Below are 14,893 nucleotides of genomic sequence, written 5' to 3' on the forward strand. Positions count from 1 at the left end.
TTCGATCACAATTCCCCTCCACGAATTGGGGTGCATGTGGAGACGTTTTTGAGACACCATTGTACGTACTGTGTGACAACGCCTCTTCACCTCATGTGCGTATTATTTTCGAAATAAGTGAAGTTTTGTTGTCTATTTGTCTGCTTTCATTCAAAGAAATGGGAGCTGATAGAACGGTAGAAAAGTAGCAGGAAATAGACGAAGTGCTACCGTTTTCAAAGCAGCCGTGAAAATATCAAAATGTGAAAATAAGTGAGTCAGGGAATGAACGACCAAGAGATTAAATCTATTCTCTTTTCGATGTTTCTCTTCGAATACAAGTGAGTTGTAGAGATTCCTGGACTATGTTATGTTATGGATTTATATTGTTAGATGACTGCGGACAAGATAGATGATAAGTAGATGAGTGTTGATAACAACTATACAGTCCGTTCAGGAAGTAGTGGTCGCATTGCCACGTCTCGTTTTATTTCCGGTGGATCCATAATATACATCTGCTCTGCACTATTCTCAGTTAAAAGTAGTGATCGCGGAGATTTTCGATATAAGGTTACTTACACTTGTAGTCAGGGTTCAGAATATTAATTCAAATATCATCGCGTAGAAGCGACATATTCTTTATGAATACAAGAATCGATTGGATGCTGAGCATCAAACTAATCATTTTACACGATAACACCATACTTCGAACTCGTACTGGTGATAAAATGAAAGCGAGTAATTGGATCTCACTATTCGTAACGTGTACAGAGCTCTTTCATCGGTTAAACCTACTTGGGTATGGGTATACTTGGGTGTTTTTGATCTTTTTCTAGATACGTAATATGTTTCGTGTTTTTGCTGTAACATTTGTAAGTAACGTTCTGAAGTGTGTTCGCAATGAAAATTTCTACAGTTATAGTGGCAACATGGAACGACATGAAGGAAATGCAGCACGAAGCAGCGCGGTGGAGTAGCGATTAGGATCTAATAAGAACCCTTACTAGTACCATCCACCGCTGCATTTCTCGATGGTCCTGCCTCGATTCCAACAGCTTTTTCCACAGCGCCGTTTCGAGCGCAGCCGCTTACGCGACTGCACCGTGCATCTTGTTGTTTGGCCCGACATACATATATACATATATACATATATATACCGACATATATACATTGGCATCTGCGACTGCCCGCTAACCTCTCGCATTTTCCTTGCACGGTTTCGCGCGTTTCCTTTGCTTGACACATACCCCATTGTCTCAATCCTGTTTTTTGTATGTTGCATGTTGCGATCGCTTAGGTCATCACAAGTACTGACGATTATCCACAAGTGATATAACAGAGATGGGGTCTTATCGTACTGTATCAGAATGGTTATCTATGTTTTCAGTGCTGTGGTGGTTCTTCGCAGCTGTAGCGGTTTAATGAGTCAGCTAATCTCCACTCAGTATCAGCCAGGCACTCATGCCACTCAACAGCCAGCAGCTGACGATGACAAAGAGTAGGCATTTAGTAGCTTTTCTTGCAGTTTCAGAACGATTTCATATTAATTGTAAAATTGCCATGAAAATAGTAACTCTAAGATGATTTTGACTTTGACGTTCTCATCAATCTGTAAAATGTCATAGTTTTCAAATATGTAACTGTTAGTGGTTCCAGCGGCCGTATTCACCCTTTTTTTGGCTGTTGATAGCTCGATAGCTAGAGCGCAATACGATGACACCCAGCTGTTGCTGCTTCCTGCGTATCCCCGTCCCCTTTCTGTAATCCATTTGGTATTTAGTGTATCCATAACAAATTATAATAAATAAATTATTAGAAAACTGTATGCTTACAAGTTTTACTGAGGCCTAGTTAGGACCCCCATACCCTGACAGCTGTCGCACTGACTAGTTCCGATCGGTAATATTCCGTGATTGGATCCAGACCAACTGCATACTTTTAACTTGCTCAGGACAATAAGATTCTTCACTTTCAGTCAATGTGAAGTAATTTGCCTGTGATACCAACGGAAAGATGCACCATTTAAAAGTCGATCTACACTTTTCTACCAATAGTTTGTTCAGCTGCTTATATTAGCGCGCAATAAAACGAAGAAGGAATTGGGGTGAATAACTCTTGGAAGTTTGCATTGCGAGAACAAAAATCCGCATTGCAACCTCCACAAAGTTACAACGCGGTGTGATGTAGTCTTCTTTGGAATTACGCCTCCACTACATTTATGTTGCTTTTATTAGATTTTTGGATCAAACACCTGAATCAAACATCCTGACGAACTCGTTACTGTGATGATGTAAGTGCAACACAAATTTGTATGATATGAACAACACAGTGAACGGATGTAATTTTGCGTACTAGAGTGAGTTATTACTTTTAGAAACTTGAACAAAATATTACAGATAATTTCATCCAAGAATTAGATCGTTATAGTAGTCACCTCCAAATAAAAGAACTGGGTAGAGATAAAAGTGAGTTCCCTTGAGTATTTTGCAACTCTATAACCCACACTCTTCCCTGTTGAAAGTCATGCGTCCTCTTGACAGATTTTGCTTTTGCAATCATTTTTCCCGTCTCGAGGTTTTTCCTCACAAATAAACGTGCAGAATACTCTCTACTGAGTCTCTTCAGATGGGAATGAGAGAGAGTTGACGAGACGTTGGTGCCCATTCATAAAATCTTTACTCTAGAGCACCTGTCGTGTCTCACCACCTTTTCTTCAAGGATTTCCCAAATTTTGGAGAAGTCGCCAGAATCTAGAAGTCGCTTATTTAAAGAATTTCATAATGAATTTGTATCAGTGCTTAAGATAAACACACGAGTTTTAGTGTATCTGAGTCGATTGACCATATCGTCGACATTCCCCCAAGCGTTCACAGGTATTCCCGCTCCAAATGGAGAAGATTGATGGATAGAGATAGGCGTGAGCTTGCTGTTCGGATTATATTCCAATGCTATCTGGGTTCTAATGCTTTGTTTAGAATTCTTAGATCCCTCAGCCGATCACCATCAATTTGGTCAAATGTCGTTAAACCTCGGTTACAACCCAGCCGAACAAAGTGAAATCTCTTCTACAGGAAGTAAGCCGCAATTTCGCAAACCCCTCCATATAGCAGAAAATTGACAACCTTACATTTCTATAATACTCATTACCAGTTTGAACGCGCGCGGCTGACGCTGTACTTCGGACTTCTCGTGGTGCTCTTTCTGTTCACCTTCAGTTACGAATAAAATATTGAAGCAGGTGCACGTTCCGCAAATTTCTGGCATAGAAGTGAAATCGCTTCCTCAAACGACAGAATGAAATGCAAACGTGAAATGACATGAACGCCATCATCCTACTGATGAGGATAAAGATATCAGGGCCATGAACTGGTTTACAGTGCCTCATTCACTTTCCAAAAAAAAAAAACGCTTGGAATTATTTGTAATTTTTACTGAATTCTTCGAATTTGTATTGCTTTCTAGCGCCGGTGCACCAAGTGGACACCGTTGGTCCCATATCATATTGTTCTGGAATTTCGTTATATATATATATATATATATATATATATATATATATATATATATATACATATATTTATATATGTATATATAGATGTATATATATCACCTTGACTCCCGTTGATCTTCGAAGATGTATATATATATACATCTATATATACATATATAAATATATGTATATATAGATGTATATATATATATATATATATACATCTATATATACATATATAAATAGCCTGTCATTGTATAGTATGATAGTAAATCTGTTGCTTTTCTTGAATATCGAAGTGATGTCGACGATCTCTATTTTTCGATTTTTGCACTTTCACTGTCCTGCAGAATCTGCGTCGTTTGTTGTTCAGGGCGAAATTCGTCGTCATTCCAAAATCTCAGAAGAGTACTCATCGTGTCCAGAATATTTCGAAAAATATCTCTTTTCTTCCTATGACTGATATATTTGATCTTCGGATATGCTCTGAAGACGATTCCAAAAATTGACGCTTTATGCTGCTGTGCAACAGGAATCTGTCTTAAGCTTTCTCGCTTAGGAAGTTTCCTGCAGTATTGATTGGTAATCTTAGCTTCACTCGAGGTGTTAGTATCGAGCAGATGAAATCACTGAAGAGTTTGCATAACTTATCGCGAAGTTTGAAATCAGAAGCAACTCCAGAACTGCAGAGACATGTATGGTCGGATGTGTAATAAGACCTAAGAAAATTCTATTATATAGAGGCTACATCGAAGCATTCATGCAGCACCAGATAACCAGTATGTGAACTTTTCTCATCATTATACCCAACATCAACGTACCGAGGATAGGGAAACCGGAGAGGCCAGGTAGGCAAGACTGAAAAGGTGACAGGCTTCGACAAGATAAAGAGGAGGGCTACATCGAAGCTCTAGTCCCAAATAACATGTGATTGTGTGGCTCGGTTGTTGTGTGATGGAATGTGGAAGTGTGATCGGCTCTGTGGCCTGCAGATGGTGCCTGGAAGTTGAGACGCTGGATCGTGGAAGTGCATTCGGTTCGATTGAATAACTTGACGCTGAAGAAGGATTTGATGTTGAAGTAGGAGGGATGTCATTGGCAACAACCAGTAGGTGGAGTTCTGAGCATTTTTTTCGCTTTATTTCGACTTTCGAAATTAACATAGTTAGGACTAACCGATTTATATCAAGTATGTGCCGATTTGTCCGATAATTTTTGTCCATTTTGATGGCAATTTCGTAATCCCGCAACTAAAACACCCTCGCCCTTATTGGCAAAAAATCTGACCATCTCATTTTTACAAACCTCTCTTGAGGCCAGTTTTGTACCATCAAGAAAATATTGCGAATGCTTGAAAAGATGATAGTCGCTTGATGCCAGATTTGGACCATACGGTGGGTGTGGTAGAACCACCCATTTATGCTCTCGGAGCTTTTGACGCGTAGCTAAAGATGTGTGCGGCCTGGTGTTATCCTTGTTGGACACAACACTTTTTACTTTGGCCAATTCTGGCCACCTCTGGTCGATAGCCTGTTTCAATTTGGCCAGTCTTTAGCCACAGAGGTCCGATTTGAGTGCTTCTCCCAATGGGAAGACCTCATAGTGGACGATTTCCTCGCAATCTCACCAAACACACAGCGAAACCTTCTTGGCTGGTATTCCCGCCTTTGCTATCGTTTGGGCAAGCCCACCCCCATCGGACCACGATCCTTATCTGTTTCCGTTCTCGTAATTTCACCTTAAAATCGTCGTATAATGTGGTCCGATGTGATGTTTACATAATCAGATATGGTTCACCGAAGACATGTGGTAAAAATATCCAGATTTTTCTTTACTTCACATAATACTTTTCTTGTATGTTCGCTTCGTAGGGAGCTGTATGTCCGACCGCACCTACCTCTGCACTTCACCTAGATTTGTTTTTGATTTCTAGATTCGTTATATATATATATATATATATATATATATATATATATATATATACCAGTCTGAATGCTAAAGCCGGACTTCAGACTTTCGGTGGTTTTAGCTTCGCTCCCCTTCACTGATCAATGAAAGTTAATAGTAGTGGTGTTTCCTGTAAAATTAGATTTGTGTTTTCTTAACAGCGCTTTCCTTCTCTTCTTTATATTATAATTTAAGGGGAAAGATTACGGAGTTTTCCTTCTAAACGCGTCAATTCTACATTTCGAGAATATTCGACCATCAGCTACAAACACTTCTTCGATGCCAGAATAATATAGATACAATTTGAAAGCATTACTCAAAGTATGGGTATTCCTCCTGATTTCCCCCAATAGTTATCACAGAATGATGTTTTAACATAAAATGACGTGAAATACATCATCCTACTGATAAAGATAATGTTGTCAGATCACATAAACATCTTGCTACTATTTAAGCCGTTTGCATGCGTGTTTCCACTTTCTGAGAACGGCATGCTACAAACTTGAGGCGAACGAAGAAGGAAATATGCACGCGGAGGAGTCATAAAGGTGAAGAGCAGAGCACCCAGTGGTCAGTGGTCGCCCAGTATCTGGCGCAGGCACATCAATCCGACGCCGTTGGACCCGTCGCACCCCCTTTTTCGAATTTCGTGACACACAGATAAAAACAAACAAACACACACATAAATACATACACACATATACACATACACATACACATACACACACATACACACATACATACATACACATACACATACACACACGGACTAAGCTCGTTATTATATATCATGATAGGTTTTTCTAAGTTGTTTTTGATTTCTAGGTTAGTTGCGAAAACTATCAATTCCTCCCGAAATTTCGAATCCAGGAAAGGCCAAAGGAGACCACAGCTAAGCGAGAAGCCCAGCTCACTCGCGCTGGGCTAAGCCTGCGTCATGGACGCATACGTGTTTCACTCATTGGCGCAGCTTCGGAGCTACTATTCCTTTCCCATCTTTGAACATTTCCCTTTTTGCTATGTTAGGAGTTGTATTCTACTGTTTCTAAACGTGTTTCATACGGTGTTTGAACAGCTGCACCGAAAAGACCTTCACAGGAATCATTGGCCGAGTGGCGTATGCGTCGCCGTCAATGAATACCAATCCACGTCAGCATAAACAATCGTACAAACAAAGTTGCCGTTATTGTTTGAATACCCTCTACATCACTGGTTGATTGTGTTTGTATGCGAATTATACCGAAAAAAAAATGATTGAGAAAACATTTGCTATTTACATATACTCTACTGTTGTTCTGGATAGGCGGCAGTTCAGTTCTTGATATTAAATTTCTTGCTTACTGACGTTGTCTTCTGGTGCTTACCTGTGATCATCCCCTCTGCAATTGCACGCGTTGTTTCTTCGGACAAATTCCTCTCTCCAGGAATCCATAGTTTATTCACATGTCCATTTCTACATTGCCCACTCTGCTTTTTTAAGGTTAATTATGAGAAGTTAACCGATCGCACCATGTTCCAGTACCTAACTACAGTTGATTGAACGCAACACCCACTGAAACACTTGCCCTTGTTTTGAGGACTATTCGGACGTCAATTATTGTTTTATTTGGAATGTAAATTTGACAGTAAGCGGTGAAGATCATTATGAGTTAAAGTTCGCCCAGCTCATTGTTTCTGTCCTACGTGTATATCTGGCACAAGTGCGACGATAGGGTTCCCCTACCCTGAAAATTTTATCTCTTACTACTCAATGGCTCGTCACATTCTTTTTTGGGAAGACTTCGTTTTTTACGCTTATAAGATCTCTAGTATTAAGAAATTTTTCCTATGAATTATACTTCTGTTTTCGGTTGGTCCTAAAAATATTGCTATTTGCACATTTTGTTTTAGGAATTGATTATTATTGCTGAAATGCAAAGTGGATGTTTTTATTTCAGCAAATATAGCTTTTTTTTAAAGATAGAGTAGATATAGATGTTGTAGATGGATAGGTAGATTTTTTAAAGACGAATTTGCAACTGTCGACATTAACTTGAGATTGATTTTTGCGTCATAAATAGGAACCGTTTGCCTGTTTTCCAAGTCATCCTCATTCTTAGGATTGATATTTGAAGTTGTTATGAAAGATCAGAGTAACGTGTGCTTGTGCTCACAGAAGCGGATATTTCTTTGACGAGGTTGCAACACATGAGAACAGAAGTCTACAAAGACCTTGAAGTCTTGAAGGCTAAAATTCCAGCGAGCCCTTCATTGTAAGCATTATTCAGAAGTAGATTTTTATTCAGGAAAGCGAAAGCTAGCTGATTAGTCATCTTAAAAATTATTATTGTGGAAATTTTTCTACGTAAGGTTTTTTAATCGATATCCATCTATCTGCTTCGTGCACTCTTTCTAATCTACGTTATAACTCGATATCCACACAACCTGCGATTTCCATAGTGAGATGATTAGGATCTCCGCGTTATTTGGGTGTGGGCGCATTGGAAGTGTAGCTCCTTTTTCTGGGGAAGTGCTGCGTCCGCTTTGTTTGTTAGAGGTCGCAGTGTTTGTCTCAAGAGGTTTTGAGTGCGTCTAGATGGTAATACCGGAAGATTTGGAGGACAAAAACGATGAGACAGAAAGGAAATCATCTAACTGGTGAGGCGACCCCTTCTACGCAACATTTATATCTCTTTAATTAAGGATTACTTCTGTTTATGAATGTTCTAGTCTTGGTGGTGATGCTTTGCTCTCCATCTCTCTTTTTTCGATGTTGGGAAGTAACCATTAGATGTTTTAAGATGTGTCTTTTTGGCTTTGCTAGTTATCCAGAGACGAATTCTTTCGGTATTTGAATTCTTCTTTTCGGCTTCATGAAATTCTCATTGTTGTTCCGTTTTTGTTTTTCACATAGAAAGAAGTGTTTTGTTTTCTTCCAAGTTTATGAGGTTATTTGGCGCATCGTCTTTGACAGCAGTTTCATCCGTCTGCTAGGTAACTGAGCTGTAGGTTTGCTCTAGAAATTATGTTTCTCGGAGTTCTCTGAAACTTTCATCTGAAGAATCTGAAGAGTTACTTCGATACGATGGCTACTCCTATTGTCGCGGCACTCATTCGCGCTCTTATTTCTGGAAGTGAATAACTAAATGGTCGCGCTAGAACCTAAGCATTAGTCTTAGAGGATCTATAACATGTAAGCTAAAGCTATCAAAAGAAAAAAGAAGATAGAGCTTACAGCAAGAGCGCAATTGAGTGCAACTCCCACTACATTCTTTGATATATTCTTCCAGCTCATTCACTTTAACCATCGGTACCATTGTGTTCTGACAACAATGTTAGTCAGCGCCGTTCAGAACAAATAAAGAGAGTAGGGATCTCTGTGAAGCCGTAAATTGGCCAGTGAACATTTCTCTTCGGAGTTGGTTCTCTTCTTCCGAAGCGTTAATTTGTTCCGTCCTAAGTCCCATGAAATTTGAAAAATCTCCAGACGCAAAGCGGAGGTTTTATGCAAGCGAGAGACGACAGTTGCTAAGATTTCCTGCAAATCTATTCGTAAATTCCCATAGATTGTATGTATAATGTAGTATAATTTGCATTTATAATGTAATGTGTAATGGACGTTAATGATATAAGAAATAATTCAGGTCTATGCTCCCTACCCACATCAGGGAGAAGCACTCAACACAGGAATTGCATTTGTTGGGATTCAATATCACATATAGGTCTGTTCCAATTTCCATATTAATTTTCTGTTCGACTTAACTTCATAATTCTTCTAAAAGTTTATTTGCGATTCCCGTATGTCTTTTGTGAAAAGCTACACTCATGACGATTCGACCGCATCAACGGAAGTTTGATACCATTCAGGTTCTTTTTCCGGCAGACGCGCTCTTATTGCACTGAAGTAGGGTAATAGTGCAAAACAACGTTGTTTGTCCGTGACTCTGAGGAATTAGATTGTTCGTCGGAATTTTTGAGATAAAGCAGGTAGAATAGATAGTACTGATCTTTAAAAAGCTAATAATTCAAGAGTTTTCTTGTGGTAAGCTGTTATTGATTACTAGTATGACCTCAAGGTCACCACAACTTGATATTTTGTAGTCGTTTTCTTAAAAATTATCGCGAGCAGATTTGAGTGTTATATACTTGTGTACTGTGATATCAAGCTTTTTTACGTTTTCCAAGTCTGTGGAAGAAAATGAGCTATTGGTTATTCACATTAACATTGTCGTGATTAGTCACTTTTAGTGATAATCCTAACGGTCATCTATTTCAAAATTTATAATAAACCTTGCAGCAACATTCACATTATAGGGTTGCAAGTATTATTGTTGCTTTTTGTTTGCTCTTTGCTTAGTTGGTTGTTCTAGTCCCGTTTGGCTTCAGTTCACTCTTTTATCATCAGCTATTTTCGTATTCTATGTTGGATATGGCTATATGCAGGTTAGAACGTTTTTATCAGAAGTTCTTTGCATATTTTGTTTCTGAACAGGAGGAGGATTAGTGTACAATCTCTTCTTTGAATGATGCACTTCCAGGAACTTATATTCAAACTTCCGGGTATGAAACCCTTTGGGATGTACCTTACTTTAGTTCAGTTCATTATTTATACTATATGTGGATGGGCAGAGGGAACTATGTACCACGAGACAAAGAGAAAGTGGGTGTTTTCTTTTCTTTCTTTTACTGTTGTTTGCTATAGTTTTAGTTTTAACTTTGCAGGATTCCTTTAAAAATCTACTGTCTGCTTGCATTTTTTACTGTTGCCACGATGGGCCTTTCAAATGCGTCTGTAGGCTACCTCAATTACCCAACACAGGTTCGGGATTTCATTTCTCGCACTCGACGAAATTCCAGTGCTGTAGTCTAACTGATATAAAAAGGATTGCTAGTTGTTCTTTGTCAAAGTTATCAAGGTGCGGAATGATTAGTCTATGTACAGTAAGCTTAAAACGTGTTGTATAGGGCGAAGGTGCTGCATTCTCGGCATTGGCCCTTTATGGAGTGCGACAACTACTGGAAGCTAATTTCTTCTTGTTCTCTCCCTCTCTCTCTCTATATATATATATATATATATATATATATATATTGTTTTCGAGAGAAAGAGTTAGGAGGGGAGCAGCCAAAAAGTGGTCATAATGGCTACGTAAGCAGCTTTCTTGAGGTTTGAGCGACTAAACTGGGTTGGTTGATTCAGTAATTAAGGAAATTAGCAATTCCAACTTAATGCACCAGTTATCTTTTTTTCGCCAAAATCATTTCTTTCGTATGCAACAAGTTTTATTCACACTGACTTGTATTCTCAAGGCTATAGCCGCACGGAAAGACGTTGGGTTAAGTGAGTGTGGCTTTTATGAAGGCTGTTATTTAATTGAATGATTATCAAATCTCTCAAGAAATGAGACACTCTGATCGGCGGCGATCTGCTTCGAAACCTTCTAGAGGATATGCTCGCCACTGAACTGCTACTTCCCCAAAATTCCGTATAAATGGTCGTCCCATAAGTCAGTTTCAGTCCATACACGGGAGCAAATTTTAGCCTCCAATTGAGACCACGTCGCCGCTGTTACCCATGCTCGTCAGGTTTTCGTAACCTCTTATATGTCACTTACACTTTCTGGTAGCAAACACTTCTGGATAATAGTAGCGAGGTTTACGGAGATGCGATCGTCCGTAACCTCCGCAACCGTAACAAGCTCCATTCCGGCCGAAGTACTTCCGACGAGCCGTACTTGGGAACTATGCGGCTTGCGTTTTACTTGTGACGCACGATGCACTTTTCATCAACCTGAACTACTGTGTTAGGTCCTCCGATTCGCCTTACGTTAGTAGTACAGTAATTAACAAGTTCTTTTCATCGATCTCCGATGTATTTTCTTAATAAGCCCGAGGTGGTAGGTGAAAAGGTAGCTAACCAGGAAGACTTTCTTGCGATTACCACGCAACATTACGGAGGAAGTTTCTTGACTTGTCCGGAATGTATGTAATGTAATTGCAGGATTCTTGTCTTGGCGACCTTGTCCATAATTCCAGGCTGATGACTCTGGGCAGCATTTATAGCATTCGAACTTCCACCGCACATGTTCATCTTTTGCGTTGTTTCGTGATATTACGGGGATATCCACAGTTGGCGCACGGTCGCTCCTATAGCAATCCATGATCACTAAGCCATTCGTCAACTTCTTCTTTGGAGTTCTATACCAACTCTTACAGCAATCACCAATAATCAGAGTGGAATCAGGAAGAGTCAAGAAATTAACAGCAGTCGTTATGCAAATGAATCATGGATTTCCGTAGATTCCGATTTATATATGGCGATTTACGAAAACGTTTCGCTGTCAGCCCACTCATATAGGAAGCCAAAGCAGAATGATATATTAGATGCCAGGTCTGAAAATTACCATCAGAATTTTGAACGATTTTTTTAGCTGTTAGGCTTTCAGACAGAGGCACAGTAAGCCGTAACTACTAATTCTGACAAAAATGACAATTGATCAGTCAAGGAAAATATGCTAATCTATGTATTTAGTAGGTCAACCTCTTTTCAGTGGTTCAAGCCTCAAACAACCTGCTTAATTAGCCATTACGACCACTTTTCGGGTAGTCTCGCTGATGCCCCCTACTCTCTTTTCCCTACTTTCATTGTACTCCCGCAGTATAGTTTATGAATAAGATTACGTTGTCCTAGCAAAGTTTTTTTTATTAGTTCTGGGGTTTGTGTCACTCCTAAGGCGCCTCTATGATCTTCGTTTGTATGGATTGAATCTTCCCTCCTCTTCTTTGTGTAACTGTACATGGTGAGGGTTTTCTTTTTGCAATCGTGAGCATGGTGAAATTCCCAAATCCGTCTTGGAAGAGTGCTAACTATGCATAACTGCACAAAAAGTGGGAGAGAAATCGACATCCCTCAAAGTAAACTGGAGTCTTTGAGGACATAAAAAGGAGGAATGTTTTAGTAGTACGGCTCTGAAGATTGTCATTCATGAACGGATAGGACTGCGGAGTTCTATTTTAGAACTATACACACCAACCAACCAACACACACCAACACAAATACTGTCTTCTTCTAGATGAAGATGTATAGGAAAAAATGTGAAAGCAACTGCAGAAGTTAACGGCACGTTTCTTATTATTCCAATTTTGAGGGCTTTGTCGAAAGGGTCGCAACCGTTTTTTTCCTCTCCTTTGCATGAGGAGAACGCCACGGCTGCGAGAACTATCTGGTGCAAACATGTCAGTTGTATCCGCAAGAAATGAACCGCTGCGTGCTCTGTTGTCTTGTTTCATTGTTGTGATCCTTATCAATATTGTCAACGAACTTTTGCTCCGTTTTTTCTTGTTCTAGAATGAGATACTTTATGATTGATAGTATGTGATGTTCGTATCACAAACTTGTATAACGTAAGTGCTATTCTCGAGCGTTCCAATTCTGATGTGGTTGTAGCGCTGATAAAAACGTCAGTCTGCTGGCAGCAATTACCTGACTTCTGCGTATATTCTTCTTAAGAATCTCTTCTATGCAGTAGTACAGTGCTAGAAAATAGCACATGTACACTCTGTTCAAATCATATATAAGCTAGCTTTAAGTGTTTCCAGGTCATATTTAAATGTTGCAAGCTAATTCCTGTTTTGATAGGAGGGATCATTATACAAGGGAAGCGATATGGTTGCATAGATGTGACGGCAGCAATACTTATGAGCGTTGGTGGGTTAATTTTTCGGTTTAGCTGGACATATTTTTCATAATGTTCCGGAATTTCAGAGGTTCGGATCACTTGAGAATTTCAGGCTTGATTATGTTCACCTTGGCAGATAGTAAGGTGTCCCCGAATTTCGATTCAAGGGGCTATATAATGATCATTGGAGCACTTCTTGCGGATGCTGTGATTGGTAATATTCAGGAGAAAAATATGAGGAAGTACGGCGGATCCAGCAACGAAATGGTATGATTCTAATTCTCACTGCAGACGGAAGTTCAATGCATAGAAATTTTATAAGGTCCTCTACTCTTACTCTATTGGGTCTGTCTATATTTTTGTGATTACGATCGGTACCGGAGAATTTTTCAGTGCTTTCACGTTTTTCCTAGAGGTAAGCTGTTTCTCTCATCTCTCAATCATATTTGATTCGTATCGAAGCACAAGCACACATGGACTACCCAATCTACTTTCTCATATCTCAGAATCCTTGGAAGACGTACGGATATGGCTTAATCTTCGGTTTTCTCGGTTATCTCGGCGTGAATGTGGTTGTTACACTTATTAAGGTGGATAACTGAGAATTCTGCTTATTCTTTTTGTTGTTTTCTGCTTCAATTCAAAACTATGCACAGGTTTGTGGAGCGCTGGTGGCAGTGACAGTAACAACACTGCGTAAAGCACTCACAATAGTTCTTTCCTTTATTCTGTTCTCCAAACCATTTACTGCGGATTACTTGTGGGCAGGACTAATCATTCTTTTGGCAGTCTATCTTAACTTGTACAGGTATTTATGTATTTGTTATTATTGTTAAGAATATGTTGAGAATGAGAAAGAGATTTCAGCAAAAACAAGCAAAAATGGGATGCAGAATTAAAACGAGTAGTGATGAAGCTCTTGCCATCGTCAAAAGCGACCGTTTTTGTGAAGGATAATTTATTGATGGTTTAGATTACATTAAAGGTAAAGTTAGATAGAGTTTGCGGCTCTCAGCAATACATACTTTTACGTCCATCATTACTAGGATTATCTATATTATCTACTCAAATTGCTTTCTAAAAGTTCACAATGCTATGTTGGATTAACAATATACATAGAGAAGTGGGTTATTAAAGGAAAAGGTGCTTGTGCAGTCTGGCAAAAGAAAAATTCAGCGAACACTAGTTTTCTGATCTCGTTTCTATACATGAACTATTGATGTGACTGATGTGTTGTTGAGAGTCACTGGGGCCGACTATTTAGTTCGCACTAGAAAAAGTTTGTTGTTTTTGTTGCCATAATATAAGATTACAACTATTTCGTTCATTAAATAACTTGACGATGTTTACATAAATGGAGCGGGTTGTCTATGTGTTTATTGCTGTGATTTAATAATCTAGTTCAATGACCCTATCTGCGTCTACGATTCGTGTTTTTGTGTCGCTTTCCCACATTTGTTCCACTTACAAAAACGCAAATTTTATTTACCTCTTTTGGCGCCAATCACTATAAACAATAAAGCTTATTTTAAAATTGACAAAGGTCTATACATAAGACGAAGAGTTCGTTTAATAAAATGTGTCCCGCTAAAGTAAGTGAAGCGGTATATTCCGCCGAAGAAAACAAAGGATACGGCGAAAAATCCGCCAAAAGAATTTGGGTGATGGACGCGAGCGCGAACGATCCATAAATTGCAAATAAGACAGCATTTTGTTTAAATAGAAAGTGTGAGGGAAAACGAATACATTGCTTAACCTCGACAGACCTGCATTGATGACGAGGGAGCGTACGGTGCAATACTGACCCTTGATCAACCTCTGAGGA

The 14,893-nt window shown here is 39.2% G+C and overlaps 1 protein-coding gene across 3 annotated transcripts; it reads left to right on the top strand.

Annotated features, from left to right (window-relative positions):
- Positions 1-1,346: 1,346 nt before the first annotated feature.
- RB195_010804 (uncharacterized protein) lies at positions 1,347-14,041 on the top strand (the record flags this gene model as incomplete). Of its 3 annotated transcripts, none has more annotated exons than XM_064191956.1 (14): positions 1,347-1,477; positions 2,802-2,896; positions 2,955-3,053; positions 4,233-4,314; positions 9,037-9,114; positions 9,763-9,835; positions 9,931-10,052; positions 10,115-10,211; positions 12,989-13,097; positions 13,181-13,335; positions 13,391-13,483; positions 13,575-13,658; positions 13,725-13,876; positions 13,936-14,041. In XM_064191956.1, the coding sequence occupies 14 exons, from the start codon at positions 1,347-1,349 to the stop codon at positions 14,039-14,041; spliced, it is 1,476 nt and encodes a 491-aa protein (XP_064049539.1). The 3 variants fall into 3 exon arrangements, with proteins under 3 accessions (XP_064049539.1, XP_064049540.1, XP_064049541.1); XM_064191958.1 differs by lacking the exon at positions 4,233-4,314 and having other exon boundaries at positions 1,401-1,477; positions 9,931-9,952; positions 9,991-10,052; XM_064191957.1 differs by lacking the exon at positions 4,233-4,314 and having other exon boundaries at positions 1,401-1,477; positions 2,964-3,053; positions 9,931-9,952; positions 9,991-10,052.
- Between the last annotated feature and the right edge of the window lie 852 nt (positions 14,042-14,893).

The sequence above is a fragment of the Necator americanus genome, chromosome III (assembly GCF_031761385.1).
Source record: "Necator americanus strain Aroian chromosome III, whole genome shotgun sequence".
NCBI classification, from domain to species: Eukaryota; Metazoa; Nematoda; class Chromadorea; order Rhabditida; family Ancylostomatidae; genus Necator; species Necator americanus.